The sequence below is a fragment of the Melopsittacus undulatus genome, chromosome 7 (genome assembly GCF_012275295.1).
Source record: "Melopsittacus undulatus isolate bMelUnd1 chromosome 7, bMelUnd1.mat.Z, whole genome shotgun sequence".
NCBI lineage: Eukaryota > Metazoa > Chordata > Aves > Psittaciformes > Psittaculidae > Melopsittacus > Melopsittacus undulatus.
Window position 1 is genome coordinate 51273980 of NC_047533.1, and position 20993 is coordinate 51294972.

General features: G+C 39.4%; 1 protein-coding gene across 1 annotated transcript; it reads right to left on the reverse strand.

The window, feature by feature from the left end:
• Nucleotides 1-260: 260 nt before the first annotated feature.
• Nucleotides 261-20153, reverse strand: EIF4E (eukaryotic translation initiation factor 4E). The gene is made up of 7 exons (XM_005148658.3): nucleotides 20010-20153; nucleotides 11220-11329; nucleotides 9001-9096; nucleotides 8016-8079; nucleotides 5980-6093; nucleotides 3046-3185; nucleotides 261-1515 (listed from the first exon to the last, which is right to left on the reverse strand). The coding sequence occupies exons 1-7, from the start codon at nucleotides 20025-20027 to the stop codon at nucleotides 1401-1403; spliced, it is 657 nt and encodes a 218-aa protein (XP_005148715.1). The 5' UTR covers nucleotides 20028-20153; the 3' UTR covers nucleotides 261-1400.
• Between the last annotated feature and the right edge of the window lie 840 nt (nucleotides 20154-20993).

The window sequence follows — 20993 nt, forward strand, 5'->3', positions numbered from 1 at the left end:
TAACAGCAGACTATCTAGATCCTTATATACTTTTACCTTGTAGCCATGTCTCTAGCGCACTCTACTTGTACTTCATATAAAAATTACATACAGTAGAATCACTCACTTAAGCACTTTTAGTGTAGTTCCTACCTGAAACTAGACAGCTTTCTATGTACCCTTGGATTTCTTGGTTGGCATAAACCAAAGTCAGAAGAGAAACAATGCAAACCGTCAATTAAACCAACCACTAAGAAAAAACAGTAACCACATCAATATAATTTCACTGTGACTTAGGGTGCTAGCTAACAGATTTATTAGAAGTTTCAACGTACTATAGCTCCAGAATTCATCTTTCTTGGAAGACACTACAATAGAAGCCACAGTAGAGACTGCCTTGTCACAAGAGGTACAAATACTTGCTGTATAGATGGAGAAATAAAAGGACAAATCTAGTTGTCTAAAAGACAATTCACTGTACACATTTTATTTACAGTTTTGTACACTGTCTTAATATGAATGGGACCGCTTTTCTACTTGAGCCATTTTAACCAAAGCAAAATAACCTAAGTAATACAAAGTGTTAAAATACAGCATAAGATACAAAACCAGACATACTATTTCTAGTAAGGAATGTAAATTATGGTGTTACATTAAAAAAACCCCCACAATTATGTTTAGGAAATCACACAAACAGATCACCAATTGGACTGAAATGCATAAATTTGTAGCAAAGCTCTGATGTTACAAAAAAGCCCAAAAATTACCAAAGAATGCACAAAATTAATGTTTATTCCACCTTTGTCATATTCCCAGATTCTTCACCAAATGTTACATGAGCAAAAACAACTGAAATCAAAATATCACTAATGTTATCAAATAGGGAAAACAAATAAATTAATCTAGCAGCCATCAGCATACATTACAGCAAAGGTGATGCTGTATAAAAAAAATTGCTAGAAAACTGTATGCACCATACTTTTTCCAAACCAGCAAAATGTTACTGCATACAATGCAAATGTAAAACAGAGTAATTTCCTGCAGGTACAGAAATGCAACTTCTTTTCTCAATACTGTGGATAAACAATTATTTTTTCCTTGTAATAGTAATGGTTCTATCAAGCTATTACAGAGTGGGCCAGGAAAACATTAATGAATTGAGGGGTGAAGTGTACTCAAGTTCTGATTGGAAATGGTTACTTCAGCCAAAATAGAGGAGAGAAAAAAAAAAGAAAAAAAAAAGATGGAACACAGAAGTACAAGACAAAGGCGAATGAGACTTCTCACAAATCTTAGCAACACTTAGATGGAAATCAAATTTAAATGTAGTCCACTCCGATTTTGAAGAGGCTTTGGTTCAGCTCCCAAATCTCGATTGCTTGACGCAGTCTCCTATGAAAGAATACTCAGAAGGTGTCGTCTTAAACAACAAACCTATTTTTAGTGGTGGAGCCGCTCTTAGTAGCTGTGTCTGCATGGGACTGATAACCAATCACTATCTTTGGAGGAAGTCCTAATCTTTCTTTGTATACTCTCCTGGAAAAAAGAAACAGAAAAATAGTTTAAACCCTTAGGAAGGCATTAGTACCAAGACACCTACTTTTAAGATCTGCTGACACCTTCATTAAAAAAGAGTTGTCTATTTAGAAGCAATTTCTCAGGTATGAATAAAGGCCTCAAACCATGATTTTTTTAGGTTATTGCAACTAAAATCAGCTTATAGTTCTGTACGAACAATGACTTACAATATAAAATAGGACAAGGTCTTGCAAAAAAACTTAACAGGCCTACATAAATGTAAAACACAGGGATTCCACTGCATTCATGTGAATATCATCAGGATCAGCAAGCCATATTCCCACATACAGAAAACAGCTATGAAGTAGTCACAGTCCCACAATTCCAGCTACTGGAAATGATGAAGCCACTTGAACCTAATAAAACAGCAATTCCATGGAACAGTCAAGATTTATCACCACACATGTCTCCATTGCATGTTTTCTTTACCTACTGGTAGAGATCAGACTCCTGTGGTCTGCTCTCTTGGTAGCTGGTCATGGGCAGCTACCCAACAGGGGCTTTTAAGAAAAATCACCTGGATCTCATGCTGTAAGAAAAAGAAGCAGCAGCACACACCTTACAAACAGAGCATTCCTTAGCAGCAAGTGAGATGCAAGCCACTAATGACAGTATGCTGCAAGCTCTGACTAAACCACAGGACAAGCCTGTTCAACTGCAGATTAACAAAACTACATAAATTTGGGGGTTTTCTCTATGGAGCAGTTCACAGAACCACAGCTTACTCCAACTTTAACTGTTTAAAAAACCTTGATATATTGTCTGTGAAGTAACACAAGGTACAGCAGGTAGACAACACAACCTACCTTAGTCAATGTGTCAGTCAAGTTTGCAAAAAATCTTAATTTCTTTACAGTTCTCTAATGGAGCCATGTTAGCTCTTTAGGTTAATGGTTAGTACCATTCTAAAAATCTTCCGATGCCTATTAGGCTTGATGCAAGGTTATTCTCTAATAACAGATATGTTCCACAGTCCTGTTTGTCTGTTGTTAGACACCTTTCAAATCTGAATCTGATCATATAATAAAACTGTTAATGCAGACCCCAAAGGATTTTTAAGGGCCCAAATGAGGAATGCATCAAGGGAGCCACCCAATCAGCAAAAATGTTAACAAGTTACTATGCCTGTCAGTTAAAGTTTGACCTAAGACAAATGCGCTAAGCTGGGAAGAGAAATATTTCCACCAATTTGCATAGGTTAAGTGGCCTACAGTGATTGACTTTAACAGCAAGTAATTTTGAAATATCAATACTACAGCATAAAAAATACATTAGTTTAACAATACTTGCTAAATAACAGACCATGAAATACATTTTCCATAGTACAGTCTCCAGATAATCTGAGATGATTACTGTTGCTTACAGGAATGAAGACTACACCATGCTATTAAAGGCTACGTTTGCCTGAAGTGCATTCTCTATCAAGTTAGCTGGCTTTAAATGCACTGTTGTATTTCATATGTTCAAGACACCAAGCACTTTACTTACCCTATATGTGTAACAGCATCCTTGTTTTCACATTCAGTTGTCCATATTGCTATTTTATCACCCTTAGTTCTAACATTAACAACAGCACCACATACATCATCACTGTAGTCATCAAATGACTCCCCAATAAGGCACAGCAGCTACAAAACAAAAGATTAACCATTAGAAGGGGCATTACAAGTCAGAATCCTGCTCCACAGGCAAACACCGTACACAAAGGACTGAAGAATACTACATATTACAATACTTCTTATAACGAACTTGCCATGCAGCAATAATTTTCTGTTTATTGCAGTATCTTATTGAAATTTCAAGTGTTACAAGAGAACTTAAAATCAGATGTGGAATTCCTATGTTGACTTTTTCATCTCCTGGCCCAGCACCTGCAAGTTCTGACACAGCTGACCACTTAATGTAGTGCTGCCTCCCACCCATCCTTCCAATCCAAAATCATGACAGAATTCAAGAAATGTATTTTTCCTTCTACAGTATGTTTAACACAGATAGAAAACCCTGAACATTTATGCATTTACATTCACTACCTAGAAAGAACCTGTGAAGAACAACTTGGGCAATATGTCATCTATGTAAGGTCCAATTTCAATTCTAAAGTGTATCAATTCGAGGCAGATCAGACTGCAACTTAGATGAAAAGTGCTGTCTAATGAAGTGTTACTTCCTGTCAACACACAAGAATTCCCACAGACTCCAAAGTGGAAATCAATCATCTTGAAGAGTGTAACCCAACTGCAACAATACAACTGTACAAGTAACACAAGATTCTTCCTCTATCAATTTCTAGCGGTAAAGCTAAGAGTTGGCAAACGTGGAACATCAGGAACATCAGACTGAGTTTAGGACTCATTCTGGTAAGTGTGCTAACTGTGGAAGTGATATTTAAATTCTTCAACTTGCTACTTGTAAAACAAGCAAATTTAGGTATTCAAAGATGAGAATTTCTCGTGGTTAAGAGATTCATCTAGGCCATGCTGAATTAAAAACCCTTCTACACACTGAAGTATTAATCTCCAAATGGACACTTGTTTACTTCACCTGCACAGTACATTAAATATGATGCATTATAGTAACTTTCCTTTCCAGACTCACTTATTTAACATTTGGAAATTCAATACATTTGCAGCTTTTTCAACAAAGCAGGTCTTTCCACACCTGTGAAAGCTGCAAGGTCTGACTTTATCATGGCAATAAAAAAGGACAGGACAAAGTGTGCTGCTGAATAAATCAGGTATAACTACACATACTTTAAACATTACACCCAATTGCAGGCTGCACATATTCACTGATAGAACAAGGGGTAACGGGTTGAAACTCAAACAGTAGAGGTTTAGATTGGATATAAGGAAGAAATTCTTTACTGTTAGGGTGGTGAGGTACCGGAATGGGTTGCCCAGGGAGGTTGTGAATGCTCCATCCCTGGCAGTGTTCAAGGCCAGGCTGGATGAAGCCTTGGATGATATGGTTTAGTGTGAGGTGTTCCTGCCCATGGCAGGGGGGTTGGAACTAGATGATCTTGAGGTCCTTTCCAGTCCTAACTATTCTATGATTCTAAGTTTAAACTACACATGACTATTCAAAATACTGATCAGCCTTAGTACATATACAAGCAAAGATGACTATCATGCTCAATGAACACTACAGTCAAGTACATTCTTAATGAATGCTACGCAAAAGGAGGAAAAGTCTTCTCAAATAAGGTTTAGTTTAGAGTTAACACCACCAATGTCTATACATTACAATAAAAGTTTGCTGCACAGGGGACTGATAAACGGCTTTGATTTTTATTGAAGGAAGTTGGTCACTAATAATTACAAGTGACAGGGTTGTTTTAGAGCAGACATCCCAGTCACCTGGTATTCGGGCTCTCTTCTGTTGCTTGCTGCTGAACAAAAAGCAGAGCCCTCTAGCCTTAAGTCATGTTTCCAATCTGCATGTAATGGCTGTTACAAATCAGAAGGACTCATACAGGCATTTAAGGAGAGGCCAAATGCTCACAGCAAGACACTAATTTTCTCATGTGCAGTCATATTGCCTAGTAGTATACTGGTCACAATCCTTTCTTCAAATCACTATTACAGATCTAGAAAGATCCTAATAGCTCTGGTATTTTAGACACTTCTTGCTTTGATTGTGAATGCCATTCCTCCCTTTCAAAGGGGTGCGGTACTTCTTGTACCTCATGCAAGCAGAGGAAAAAAGATCAAGAGACGTGGTAAGATTGCTTTCCCTTGTAATGTCTGCAATTCATGCCCTAAGACCCGGAACAGACTAGACTGTTTTAGGCTAAGCTGAGTCAGCTCCTAGACAGTACAATTCTTTTCTATAAGACACGTACTGCAACCCACAATGTCTAGAAGTATATTTATCATTCAGAAAAATCTAATCCAGAGATAACAGCACTGGACAATATTATTGTTATGGTGTACATACAGGAAGACTCTGCTACTACTTGTCTATACTAGTGTTAAGATAAGTACAGAAAGAACAAAAAACTGAAACTCCCTCGCTTAAGGAGGACCAAAACCTGAAAACTATTCTTATTTACAAATAAACCATTCTTATTTACAAATACTTGTAAACAAATTGTTACACTTAAGCAGACAAATCTGTGAGTCTTGACATTCAGGACTGTATTATTTTCCCAGCAGCTCAACAGCTGTTCTGTACATTCCACAGGAAAAGGTTAATCTATTCTGTAGAATTCTCTCTTCTGCTGCCCACTATATAGTAAGTATCCAACAGAACAGAACTACATTAAACATCACTACTGAAAACCTGTCAATAAAAACTTACAGGACACTATGCTGCCAGGAAGCCAGAAGTCTGTGTGTGGCACACAGAAAGAACAAACCAGTTAAAGTATTAAATACAAATGCAAGATTCTTCCGTTGCAACTTGTAAGGCCATAGTGCTTACTGTCTCTAGCCAGAAGCGATCGAGGTCACTTCGCCTCTGCTGTTTGTTTAGTGTAATTAGCCATCGTCCTCCTCGCTTGTTCTTTTCATCTTCCCACATGGGTTCAATCCCATCCTGCAAAGAACAGCTAGAAGTTAAATCAGATCTGATCTGTATTTTTCCTAAAGAATAACCAAAAGGCCAGTAATAACTGAATCAGCAACTTCAGAAAAAAATGCATTGTTTGAGATAAATATGTGTCCAGAAATACTGTCTTGCACCAGTACCAAGTTTCAAAACAGATTTGCAAGTGCACTTTCTCCAATTAATTATTTCTACCAAAGAATCGCAACCCAGGCAAGTTTTGGCTACACAAGATCACATAAAAAACCCCGAGGGAATAGGCCTGTATAAAACCAGACAAAATTAGCAGCTACATTCTGAAGTCCTTATTTTAAGTCTTGGACTCAGTACAACACTGGCCAAGTGCTTTGCTTATGCATAAAGATTGCTGCACTGAAACAGACACCCCTGGCAGTCTATCTCAGCAACTTCCTGTACACACACAGTGAGAATAAAAGGGTTTTAACTGTCTGGGCCACAATAAAAAAAAAAAATAATAATCAACACACCATATAGAAGCAAGTTTCATTTTGATTAATTCATTACCAGTGGCCCTGCACTGAATTAAGTGATTCTGTATACACTTATCCAGCAAAGCAGCCAGCTGCCTCTCCCACATCCAACAAGCTACGCTGCACTTCAGAACAGCCAGTCATTACAAAAGCAGGTAACTGTCTAGACAGAGAAATTTAGTGAAAAACTGTCTATGAAGAGAGTCGCACTACATAACTTTGGCTGAAAGCTAATTAAGTGTTCAACATGCAGGATGAAGTGGTGTCAGCTCACTTTTAAAGGTGATGACATAGTTTGAGCCCTGCAGCTGCCACTGAGGGCATTTAAATTTAAGAGGTACTCTTACGAGGTCATAATTGAAGGACAAGAGCAAGAGATTGCTCAGAAGCCTGCAGCACTTGCCAATTCTGTTCCTGTTTCATGCATTTAAATAATTAAATTATTGCTAAGCAAACACAATTATAACAGATTTAGGATCCTTGCAAAAAAAAAAAAAAGTATGATCCATAGATATCCCAAACTCTGAAGAGCTCACAGCTTCTTAAAATTTACTAGTAAGGTTTTCCAGTCACCTAAAATACCATTACCTTCTCGAACCCAAGCATCACTAAACTTACAGCAGCTGGGCTTCACAAACTATGTACACAGCCCTCTGAGGACATAGTCCTCTGAGGAGGCCCAGCCAGGACCTATGTTTTATCAGCAAAGGAGTGGTTTAACCAGCCACCATGACTTAAGTGATTATTTAGATATTCAGAAAGGAAGCTGTATGTTAGAAACATTTCAGAGAGGTCAGGATTTAATTCAGAGCTCCAGTTCAGTACTCTGCTCCAGCTAAAGCAGGATTTCACGTACACCACATCAGCATTTCCTATTCGCTGGTTTGAACACTTCCTCAGCATGTTTTACGTGTCAGTGTTGGGTACAATTTTCTATTTTATACATAAGTGATACAGCATTTAACTTATGGTGTAAAAATTAAAAGAGCATTGTGCATCTGCCTAGTATGTGCATTGTGCATCTGTTCTTTGAACACTGGAGAACACTGCAGCCTCCCAGAGAACTTGCACATTTTAACTCATTTCTTGTCACACCAAATGACAGAGCCAAAAAATCTTTAATGTTATAAAAGTTATTAACAATTATTTCCTCAAGCATAAAATGAAGACAAACATAGTCAAACTTAAAAGCGAATTGTGTGTTATAAAAAGTGAAGTGTGCTATAAAGCAAGTACTTGTATTTTCAGAACTAGTGACAGCCTGATTTTCAGAGGGCATGTACTTGGGAGTTTCTTAAGAGAGTAATACCTTTAGGACACTCCCAAGTATCTGAAGTGAAATATTGGACAGTGTCTTCCTTAGTCAGGAAACCATCCATCACTGAATATCCATAACTGAAGAAAAAAGGTTAGCAAGCATACCTTAAAGAGCGAGTAGTCACAACCAGGCATTAAATTACTAGAGAGCTGGATATGGTTGTATAAACTATTGGAAGGAAAAAAGCATATTAAAACTAAGTATTATCTTAAGGTACAAAATTCTTCTAAGAATTTAAGACATAAGATTGAACAAAATACAAAAATTAAAAAGCATTAAAGTAATTTCAGAAGCTACCATATTTCTGAAGTATTTTTCAGCAGTATAAAAGCATGAGCTTTAGGATGTTCTGGGCTTAAAGAAGCAGAACAGAAACTGGTTTATGAACACTTGCTGGGTTCCTACACCAATGTTTCTTTTAACCAAAGTTTTAATAAAGTTATTAGAAACATAACCCACTGAACTTTCATGGCAGCAAGTTCTGCATGCATGTGCATTCTGTGCATACATGTACATGGAGTAAGGATAATTGTATTTCTAAGGCTACTATCTCTGCAAAGAAATCTTTGAATGTTCAACTTCACCATTTAATACAATCTTCTAGGGATAAAGGCTGTCAGCCTGATTCAAATTATTAAAATAACTTAAAAGGTAAGAAGAGATGACAAACATTAAAATATAAAATATATACTCTGAATTAAATTCACAGCTATGCATTTCAGAGCAAAAGACCATAGCAGTACATACTGTTTCCTCCTCTAGCGAGAGGACAAATGTTTGGGTTTTTTTTGCCTGCACTGTTAAGACTTCAGAAGAAGGCCTACAGGTACACATGAATACAAGCAATGCTGCAGTGTTAACAGCAAACCAATATGCATTTAAAGTATGAAGAACTTCAATCACATTTTCTTCAAGGGTTACATTCTACCACATTCTGAGAAATGTGCTAGATATCACTTTCCATTTTGCAAGCATTTCAGATTACACCCATATAATTGCAGTTAATTGAGTACTTTGTGTTTTCACTTTCACATAAACTTTGCCAGCATATGCCTGGATTATTACATGGACTGAAGTATCTTTACTTACGCCCAAAAGTCTTCAACAGTATCAAACTTTGAGATAAGACGAAGATTTGCTTGCCAAGTTTTGCTCTTGTCATTTTTAAAAAACCAGAGTGCCCATCTAAAAGAAAATAAAATAGCATCTATAAATTAAAATACGTTAAATATATAGTTATTTGCAATGTTATATCCAAACTAATTGTTAATCTTAAGATATCAGCACAGAAGTTTTTATCAGTAAGAAAACTTAGAAAGTCAGTTCTCAAATACAACTCTTCGCTTAACAATATTCGTGTTCCCATTAGAAGTATCATGGAAGATTTCATCAATCTCTTTAGGAAAATATTTAAAAAAAATTTTGGGCTTTTCTAAGACTCTAAACCTCTAAGCCTCAGAGGTTTCTCTTTGCTGCCACTGCTAAACTGCAATCCCTGACCACAAATAACTGATTGTGGTCTACACCACCATCAACTATTCAACCTAGGAGCAAAGCTCCCTTTCCAGTAATTTCCTTGTAAAGGTTACAAAAGCTAATTATATCGCTCCAAAGCTATACATGACATGGGAGTTTCCCAAGCACTCACATAATAGGAGAGCATAAATTTTAAAAGGAAAGCTGTGTTAATCTTAGTAAAAGCAACAATCAAAAACCAAACACACCAACTTTACCTGTTTCAATCTTTTTAAGTCTGCATATTAGTTATGCACATTTTTAACCTAAAATGAAAAATTTTCCATCTAGTTTTCTTCATCATCTCTGATGAGTACAAATCACAATGCATTTTCACACAAAGCTGTTTTTTTCTGGACCTAAAAAGCATCATTCAAAATGCTGGAACAGGATACCTAATAAGGCATTTAACAAAAACAAGCTAATTTTTCACTCAGATCATTTCAGTAGTGTTGAAATCACTCAGGTTTGCACTAGAGGCTTGTCTTCTCAAGGCAGAGCACCAAGTGTCAATCTATTATTGACACCTTTCCTGATATTTCAAACCCTCATAAGTTTGTGGTTTTTGGTTAACAGCCCTACTACCACTTGTAAAGGAGTATCAGCATCAACTTAATAAAAGTGTTTAGAGGAAAAAAGGAGGGATCGAAGTCGAAAGAAAGACAACAAGGGAACATGTGTTGTGGTCTTCCACACTTGCTCAATGTCTTAGAAAAAGAGTAAGGTGCCACTTAATAAAAAGTTTATTTTGGGGCAGCACCTAACTACCAACATCAAGTACTGAGCACTGCATCAGCTCTTCAGCCTAACTGGAGAAAACTTCCTAGCGGCGATGTTTTAAGTATATGTATGCTGCTGGAGAAAGTTTTGTCCACATTAGAAGAAACTCAACCTGCAGGCTTGTAATATCCTTACGGCAGAAAGGTAGTTCAAGTTGAGATTTCTGAATACAAAGCTTTTTGGTAAAGTCCTCATTATTTCTACAGGTCAGTAAAAAGTTGAATAGTAGCTTTTACAACATCTGGTTTTGCACTTCGAACACAATTTAGTAAGTGGGCTTTGATTTTGCAGTAACTTTTTTTAGCTATACTTTACTGCTTCACATTTTTTCTTTATAAACAAGAAAATTTAAGTGCCCTACAGTTTTTACTTAGTAACACACTGGTACAAACGTGAACATCTGCATTTAACAGTGTTTCTTCTGTTCCTTCTACAGATAATGAAAACAGTATTACTGCAAACATCAACCATTCATATTATCAAGTCTAAAAAGCTCTTTGGCTGGTTAACACAGCTTCTACTACTTTCAGTTCCAAACAGGAGAAAAAAAAATGGTAGAGATACAAAAGGGTAAGACTCTAGTAAGAAAAAAGAATGACAGCTCTTGACCACTGGCACCTTAACTACCAGAAGTACAAGGCAGAATGAAAGTTTTTGCAGTTCTGTTTGGCAGCAACTTTCTCTCAGTGTCTGTCTCTTAAAAGTCACAAGACAAAAGCAACAAAAACTTTGATTGACTCTAACTTAAAGCTAGGTCACGTTCTTTCCAATTACCTAACTTCATTCTGAAAACCTGTGAAGATTTTCAACTTGTGTAACAATACTACATGAAAAGGTTCTAAATTACAACAGGATCAGATCCTATTTCCTCTGCAACCTCACTGCAAAAAACTTCAAAAAATTGAGAACTCTAAGAACTCTCCTAGAAAGCATAAGGCAAACAAGACAGCTGTACAGCTACAGGTGCTATTCTATCTTGAGCAAAATTACAATCATGCTTTTGTAGTATTTACCTGTTTTGTAGTGGATGCTTAATATACTGTTCAGGGCTGGCAACCTCCTGACTAGGTGCTGCTGGCTCAGTTTTCTCCTCTTCTGAAGGCTGAGGGTTGGGAGTGGTTTCCTGTTTGAAGAAAAGAGTTATTAGTATGTTCCTTCTTAGTTTTTATTGAGGTAATTTAGTTCTTTGAAGTAACTAAGAAGGTTGAAGCTAAGGGTTCCTCCAATTCATTCCACATTCACAATCAGCATCCCTTTTTCCTTTCAGCATCTAAACAGGACCTACAACAAATTCTAACTGCAGGAATTCACATTCTGCTGTTCAGTGATTTGGTTCCCCATGGAATTTGTTTCCAAAATGGTTTACTTAACATACTTGTCTTACTCCAGAACAATTGAGATTTATCTCGGAAATACACAACACACTGTTATCTACAATACACATATATAAAAATTAATTTCCACAATAATAATTTCAGAAGGGGAAAATATTATTAGTTTCTGAGAAAGCACCACTGGAAACAGATGTACAGGCCCTTTTATTTAACAAGATCTGTTATTACAAGTAGGAGACATGCCTACAATTCTCAGGTCTGAAATCAGCTGTTACAAGCAGCTAGAACTCCAACTGGTAAGTGGTTATCTTTGTATATGCAGCACCTCTACCACCAAAGCTTCAGGCACCAAACAGCAGAAGCTATACATGTATCACTTTTCAAATTTTAAACTGAAATAAACGTAATCACACATCTACCACAGATTAGACAAGTCCCAGGTATGATGTTGGCCAACATCTGGAGATAGTGGCAGAGATGTCAAATATACACAAATAAACAGAGAAGTGAAGCAATATATAATCCCTCTGCATCCCCCCTGAAGCTTGCCATTCAGTCTGAGAAGCCATTTTCTCGTGTTTGAAATTCTAATGCCCTTCCTTCAAACCAAGGAACACAAAGCTTTATTGTGAGGCCAAGTGTCCCCACCAGTTACCACCATCTCTCTCTCTCTCTCTGATGTGGTATACATGCTAGAATATCAGAGACAAGGAATGAGGACTATAGCTCATTCCCTACAGCCAAGACAAAGACCCCTGTACCTTGCAGCTGACCCTGCAAAAGAAAAACCACTTTGGCAATATAAACAACTACTAACTACAACAGACCCAAAGACCCTAGACATTCCTAAACACAGCAGTACAAAAGTAGTACTTCAAAGTTAAAGTCTGTGGCCTTAAGAGAACAAAGCAATGTAGGGGTGGACTATGTAATGGCAAGTCATCTAATTAATGGAACACTTTACTCCAGACTTCCATGTCACTCAGTTTATCCCAGGCTACTCAGCTTCTCACCACCAAAGCTGCCAAAAAGTAGAATGAATGTGAAATGATAACATGAATAAACACTGTTTAACCTTCAGTCCCAGCTGGCAAACTCTTCTGATTACACCTAAAGGTCTTAATAAGGATTTTCTTTTAATTATCAACATATTTAGCAACATTAGGCAGGATACTACATTTTCCTTCAGGGAAGTTACACCTTTATGCTTGAAAATACTTAAGTGCACTTTAGTTTAACAGCTCACCTGGGGAAAAACAAAACAAAATAAAACAAAACAACAACAACAAAAAAACCCCAAACCAACTACGTCAGTTCAAAAGCTAATGTACATCATATTTAAGAATGCTTCATATGCTCCTATGTTTACAGTGAAAAGATTGAAAAGCAAAGGCCTAAAAGGGGCTAGTGCTTTGATTTTCACCCTAGAAGGGGCAGGTAGCACAATTTCCTGCCTCTTAATAAAGCTAAATGCTTTCCAAAGATCCTCTAATGGATCCATCACTGCCAAACCCACAGAAGCAGTGTTGAACTATCTGCCAAATCTCCTCCAGTGTAATGCTATAAAAAGGAAAACGGATTTTAAAAACAAACTCAGTAAGTGCTTCCAATTCTATCTAGCTTAAGACTTCTAGGGTTGCCCATTTTTAAGTTGATGGTATCAAATACACATCTTTCCCTTTAACCACATACAAGAACCCCACAGAACAAATCAAGGTGGTCAAGGCAAAGGCTATAAATACACCAAAGCAGCACTTCAGTATTTCCTCCTCCAAGTTAACTGCTTGTATTATACTACAAAAAGCCAAGTACAAACAACTACAAATGCTGCCTCTGTAGGAGGTTCTAACTAGAAGAGTTAGAAATATTATATGTGCAAATATAGTGAGCATACAAGAAAAATCTTGTTGCTATTTTGGAAGTAAACTAAGCATTAGGTTTTGTAATGAAGCTTGCTTTCATTCACAATATTTTGCAGTTGTGACATCTAATATTTAAAATGTTTTACAAATGCTATTACACTAAAGATTCTCACATCAAATAAACTTACCCTTGATCAATGCAGAGCATCTTTCACACATAATTTCATTTGACAATCCCATTCATGTTTGTTCAACAAACAACTTCCAATGTACAAAGAGCTAATCCTGAAGGCTCCCTAGTCACTATTCCAGACACATACAAGCCTATTGAGCACAAGCAGGGCTACGCCATTTCTTAACTTCTAATACAAGACAACATCAAAAAAGGATTAAGGTAGTACATCCAGTCAATTAGGATGAAATAAAAATACAGTCAACCTCAATACCTGCTCAGTATACTGCAGGTTGCCCTTCACATTACCACATGAAAGCCTCTTCCTGGAGAAATGGAAGGCATCTGACTCAGCACAAACATTTTAGTTAAGTCACCACAATAACAAGTCCCTTAAAATATCCTGAAAGCTACCTAGCATTAAGGAAACTCAAGACAAACCATTAATTCAAGCTCCTGTCGAAAACAGTACATGACAACTTGCCTCTAAGCTAACTATGATCTTGACCTAGGATTATGCCGCTCCCCTCAAAACCTAAGCCAGCCAGAAGAGATGTTTTTTCCAGTGTCAGGCTGCTCATGATGGATAGGGCAGCTGTACACACGAGAATAAACCTGGAAGAAGGTGTAAAGTTGGAAGCAAAGCTAATTACCACAAAAGTTTTCTGGCTGGTCTCAAGCAGCAGCCTAAAGCACCTTTTTTTCCATTACCTTTTATTTCCCGCCATGGAAAACTGGAAAAGGACCACTTTCACTTTTGGCTGGTTAATCATATCACCTCCTATTTCCTTTCATCTTACTTTTATCTCACTACTCTGACCACCAGGGTAAAGTGTTTGGATACCAAAGCACTCTTCATTATTAAGTCGAATACAAAGTAAGTTCACTAATTGGTATTCAAAGTCCATTTCTTCTATCCAATCTCCTTCCAGTGAAATTCTACCCCCAAACCACTAGCATGCAGGTTTTAAAAGAGTCGAGAAACACAAAGTAAGTTAAAGTTATATTGTCCACAGTTTACCAATCCATACCTTGAAATCTTCCAATTGCTACACTATTAACTTACTAGTAAATCAGACTTCCTCCACCAGCAGTTTCTGGACTACAAAATTTAAAATCCTTTGTAATACTTTACTACTGCGTTTAACTAAAGCATTCTTTAACCTAAAATTGACTTTGCATCTCCTATTAAGCTAAGCCACCACCTGGTTTGCTGCTTTTAAAATAGATGTAATATAGGGTAGTATTACCAGATAAACTGGAAAGCTTCATTTGGCCAATCCTACTTCTCATACACAAGACAGCATATAATTAAAAGTGACATTTATTTACTAACCACATGGGGTTTGATGTAGGAATCAGCTTGCAGAAGACCATGAAACATTTGCCTACTCAGCTTTTAATGACTGTGCATATCTGCACGTTACTTGGTTTCTGACACTTGCAGATTTAATTAGTTAATAGAATTTAATTTTATTTATTCTTTCTCCACAGCACATAGTGACCAACATATCAAAGGAAGGTGTGCATGATACCAGGACAGGAAACAAACAGCACTTACACTAAAAACTGCTTAATCAGGTTTGTCTGTTGAAGAAAACAACAAGCTTGACTAGATTTCACTGAGTGTTGTCAGGTACTGCCCAGACCACATTCATGTCATCCAATTGCCTAGAGAAGCTGGTTAGGAAGTCCAGCTGAGACAGCACAACATTTATGGCCCAAAAGGACATAACACAGCCTAGCACTGCTGTTCATTCCTTCTGAAAGTTGAGAAAATTTATTAGTAGAAGAGGCATCCAAAGTTTTCATGCATTAAATCAATGTAAGTTACATTTGAAAGTTCGTACCTCCTTGTTTATGGTTTTCAAGAGAATGAGAAAACTACATGTCCCTGTTACCAAATGTCAAGGGAAAAAGCACAACAACTATCTGCTGGTCCTAGTGCTTTTTGTAGATAACTGCTATTTCACTACAGTTAGGATAGCAATTCACATGACACAAAGAAAGAGCTATTTATTTCAAAATACTCTGGACAAAAAGTGATTTAAGCCCACCTACAAGCAATTATTATGTGCTGTAAAGAAACAAACCAAGTATTATCTGATACACAACTCTAAGGAATGAATACACAGAGCTAGAAATCCTATGTGCAGTACTAACTGGAAGAGAGGTACCAATATGCACCTGTCACTGATTAAACAGCATTTAATAGATTTCCAGACATCATGACAGCTAAATTTTTTTTAGGTGTAACATAGCAGGGCCTCATACAGAGCAACTACCCTAACTGCATACATTACTACTTAGAACACCATAGATTTTTTAGAAAGATATTCACTACTTGGAAAACAAAAGTGGACATGATTTTAACTGAGTGATATCCCACCAAATTAGAAGTAAAACACATGTACAGAAGTATAGGAACGTAAGACTGGAGTAGAAGAGTCACACACTTCCTCCAGGGTTAGAGGGATAAAGTACTGGACATACTACCAATATTCCTGATTACGGCATTTAATGTACATAAGCTACTTTGATAAGCAGCACTGAACATGACAAAAACTGACCACTGTTTAGGAGCTTATACATTTCAGCAACTGCTCTGCACATTTAGGAAAAAAAAATACCTTTAAACAGTTAAAATTTTTCTGCCTTGCATCCACTATACAAGAATCAAGGACAAGTGCCAATTTCAGGCAGCTAACAAAACAAACTTGTATTACACAGCACACTTAAATCTGTAGATCACATACCTAGTACCTTTATAAGGCGAACATGTAGAGGAATACGTTTTAGGGTTTTAAGAAATAAGCTTGAAGTTTCTAGGTTAAAAATTGTTTCAACTTCTGTTTAGCCTTGACTTCAGAATATTTCAAAAGGGATAAAAGAATTGTTTCAGGGAAAAGTTACACTAATTCATTTTTAAAGTGTGCATTTCTCTTTCACAGTGCAGGCTCTCTACCAACACCTTTTATCTGGTCCTTCCCTCTACCCTCTCAAAATTCACACTGATCTTCACAAAGCTGCCAGAAGGGTCACATTTTCTGATCAAAATTCCACATGTACCTCCAACACCTGCAAGGCAGTATTAGTAAGTGAAATACAGCTCAGTCTCACATCCTATTTCTATGCACTACCTTGAAGTGAGCTTGACATTTTATATGCTGTGTGAAATGTTTTTAAGAAACTGCTTTCAGAAAAATATGTTTATCTCAAAATTTAAGAGCTGTCCAATATATTCCCCCCTTTGAGAAAGCTTCTGTTCAGTCAGGAATACAATTTATAACTTGAAAGTTTAGGATACACATCCCCAGTTATTAAACAGCATGGAAGATACATCTATCCTTTATAATTTCAGGAAAATGCAATGAGCAAGCAACTGCGTTCACAATGCTACAGCTAAATACTATACTGGTTTCAACCCTAACAGGTCACTGACTTCATTACAACAGCAATTAACAGTAAGTCCGAAGTTGACATGGCCTGCACTTAATTTACATGTTAACTGTCAATAATACAAAAAAATATACCTTCCAGTATACTTTGAGTTTTAGGAGCTATTTTGAACTTTCCAGGATTTCAAGGCCCTACACCAAGTTTGTAGTCCCCATTTCATTTAAAGTTCTGATTCCTACCTGCTGGCAAGTAGCTGCTGCAATAAGCATTTTTCAAATCATACATGCCTGAAGTTTCACTCATGTATCTTACAATCTAGCGTTAAATTCACAGGAATTACATTTGTGCAAGTGTAATAATAACTGTCACAAAGCAAAAAAAGGAATCATGATTCCTACTTCCAATCTTCAACAATGACGGATCAGATTCCACACGATTTATATCCACTTAGAAGTGGCTACATTTTAAAGTCACCTTTGGTAAACTAGTGTTTACTAAAGCATCACTGCTGGTTTTGTCGACAACTTCGTGGACTTTTGCACAGTGTTATCCAACCACATTTAATCCTTAAAGGCTATGACACAAGTTCATACTAATAGGACACATTTCTGCATATTCTCACAAATTAAACAAAATAGCCTTAAAAGATAAAGTCTGGACAGCACAAGAAAAAAAAAAGAGTTTTAATCTTGCTTTTCTTAGCAATTTCCTCTGGACTCTTTTCAATACTCTAAACAAGTTTCAATACTCCTGAAGAGTTTCAACACTTTTTTCCAGCCTGTTACATTTTAAGTCCTGGTGTGTTACATTTGAGAGCATGGAAGTACTAGAAACATCACAACAGGACCCTACATTTTAAAAAAACAGGCACATTTTCACACTCGGAAAGCATCACAGATGACATCTCTAAAAACATAGCTCCAGCTTTTGAAGGGCAGCAACAGAAATACTTCCCAATGATCAAAGGGTAATTCAATGTCTAACCACACATGCAATTAAATTGTTCAATTGAAAAGCATGTATATTTCTGCAACATTAGGCATCTATGACCTCAGCCACTACACAAGTCTAAATTTAAGCTTAGGTAGGAAAAACGTGAGCCATCTAAGAGGGCAATAAATTATTATTTACATTTAAAAATAAGGAAGCATAGCTGACATTTGTTTCTTGAATTCAAATCTACTTCAACTAGGGCAGAACATTGAACAGCATTACTTAAACTATTGTGATTGTACCTTACATTCCACCTTTACTGACTCAGCACACCTGTTTGTCACTGCATGGTGAACTGGATCTGGGAAACCAACCTTCCAGGGAAGCAGCACAGCAAAAAAACTGTTTATTTTTTGCTACATTATGCCCAGTAGCTTAACATGCAACCTCACATTTATGCAACAGCGACAGAGAGAATGGCACAGAGACAGACTTATACAAGCACCAAAGCCAAAAAAAACCTGTCCCCATACCTTCAGAGTTATTCTGATTGTTGATGGTATTAAAAACTATTTATCACAGCCCCTGCTAAGCCCCACAGCCAACACAAAGCACTGAGCTAACAGAAAGCTCTCTTTTTCAGGTACCTGGGCTACAGCTGTCAAAACAAGTGTTTAGCACTGTGATGGGAGAACATGTGAAAGCTGCTGCTGGCAATCCAGGCCAGTATCTTAAACAACTGACACTTCCTGGTTAGAATTGCTCATCAAGCAATTTATAAACACTGACCAATTTCAGTCTCTTCCTTGTAACTAATGCTGCTGGGTTTTGGTTTGTTTTGGTTTTGTTTAGGTTTTGTTTTGGGGTGTTGTTTTTGTTCATGGAGGAAAATCATAAGAGGAGGATCAATGTCCTCCATGCAAAACTGTACACTTTATTTTAAACCAGTTATTTTCAAATTTAAACATTTTCTGTCTAAACGGTGCAAAGCCTGCCCAAAACACACACTGGCAAGCAGTACACTTCCTTAAGTTTCTTCTTTTCTTGAAACTCTAATATACAGTCTTCTGCTGTCCACTCGTGATAAACAACCATGGAACAACTATACTTGGGCCCTTCCAGCTAATTCAGCTTTCTATGGTAGTACAGATTGGGAAAATCTTTAGAAAACAGAGCATTAAATCATAAACACAGCTTACTACCTAAACAAAAAGCATTTAATTACAATCAAGATCTTAAAACACAACAAAAAAAAAAGTATCTTGTTCCAGCCAGACGACGTGACCGGAAAAACCCAATTTCGCTTGTGACACGCCTTGATCCTTAAGAAGCCCCACGCTGTTCTCTCGTTTCAGCTGCCCAACTGCCCAGCAACGCATCTGCCAACTCACAGATACTCACCCCACATCCGCGATGCCTCTCTCACCGCAAGCCCTCGGGCATCGTGCCTACCTTGCAGCGAGACCTTGCTCCACTGCCTGCCGGAAGGGCGCTCGCCAGCCGGTGAGGAAGAGCCGCCCCTCGGTGACCGGCAACCTGAACCCTCCGGGGGAAAAGCAACATGGCTACCCCCACCTCGCCACATGCGCCGAGAGCGGCGCAGAGCCGTCCGCCCGGGCCGCCAGCCCGGGCCGCGGCCGCCCACGGCTGTTCCCCCTCGCCGCGCCTTCCGGCCCCAGCGTCCCCCAATGCCGCAGCGCCGCCAGGGCAGCCGAGCCAGGCGGCGGGGTGCGGCACAATGGGCGCCGCGGCGGCAGCAACCGGCGCCGCCAGCCCGCAAGCCGCGGCGGGGCCTCCCTCTGCCTGTCTGCTGCCCACCCAGGGTGGCTGCCGGCGCGGCCCAGCGCCCCCCGCCTCGCGTGGCGGAGCCGGCACAGCCCTGAGTCCCCTTCCCCCGCGCAGGCCGGCGCCTCCCGCTCCCCCTCCCCCCGCTCCGTCCCCCTGCGTGCGTGCGCTCCTCGCCGCCCATCCGCCTCCCGCCCCATCACCGGCCGGGTACCCGCCGCGGCCAGTGGCAGCCGCGACTCGAGAAGGAGGCGGCGGCGGCGAGAGTGGGAAGAAGGAGGAAAAAAGGCGGGCGGGAGAAGGGAATGAAACACTCACCGGTTCCACCGCCGCCATCTTAGATCGGTCTGATCGTAGGAGCGCCGCGGGGCGGGGGAACGGGAGGACGAACAACCAAAGTTCAAACGCGATTGGCTATGCGGAAGTCACGTGAGCCCGGCGGCCGTTTGGGAAGGGGGAGGGGAGGTATCGGCCGTGGAGTACTAAGCTGCTCTAGGAGTCTGCCGGGAGCTGTAGTCGTTGAGCGCGGGGGATGCTGGGAGAAGGGGACTCCCGGCGAGGCGCCGTCACGGGAGGAAGAGGCGGGCAGAGCCGCGGGGGTGGCGACCCCTGGCGGCTGCGGCGGGCGGTACCGCCCCCCGGGGTGCGTGTGGGGCATACACGTGTGTAGCCATGCCGGTACGTGTGTAACCGTACCGGAGGCACCCGGCACTGTAAGGACTGGTTTATAGCCCGTTTCCCGTCCCCAGCATCGGGCCCGACGCCTGTGTAGTTTATCCGCGCAAGCTGGTGCGGCTGGGCACCGATGTGAAGGCATGGCAGCCAATGCTTGCTGCAGACCAGCCCTGCGTTTCACATCACACTCTTTATTTGTTCCATTCAACTCTATCTTTCGCAGACTCCACATCCAACGGACATGGCTCTCAGTTGGACGGCGACATGGCTGGCCATCTCAGGCAAAAAAAAAGTGGCCAACAGAAAGCTGCTGCTTCCCCAACATGATGGCTGCTGTGGTTTGGCATCAGGATGCCAGTATGCCAGAAGTGTGAGGCTGACTGTGCCTGGGTACAGTTTGACTACTTGCAGGGAGGTGTGAGATGGCAATGAATCAAGCCAAAAGGTGGGATGTTTCCCCTGCACAGGGAAATAGGAGTTCATAGGATAAGAAGTGAGAGGCACTTCCCATCTTTTTCTTTCCTGGCTATGCAGGAAAGCATCAGTCAACAGAGGTAGGCTGACCCAGCCCATGTAAGACCTCCTTTTTCTTGTGAAAGGATGCAGACACAGAATCCCACACTACCA

What these genes read in the sequence shown, in the direction of transcription:
- EIF4E (XM_005148658.3), bottom strand. An exon ending in AAGCATCCACTACAAAACAG is followed by an intron (nt 9,097 to 11,219) that starts GTAAATACTACA and finishes ATTTTCTTTTAG; the next exon opens with ATGGGCACTCTGGTTTTTTA. An exon ending in ACTGTTGAAGACTTTTGGGC is followed by an intron (nt 8,080 to 9,000) that starts GTAAGTAAAGAT and finishes TCCTTCCAATAG; the next exon opens with TTTATACAACCATATCCAGC.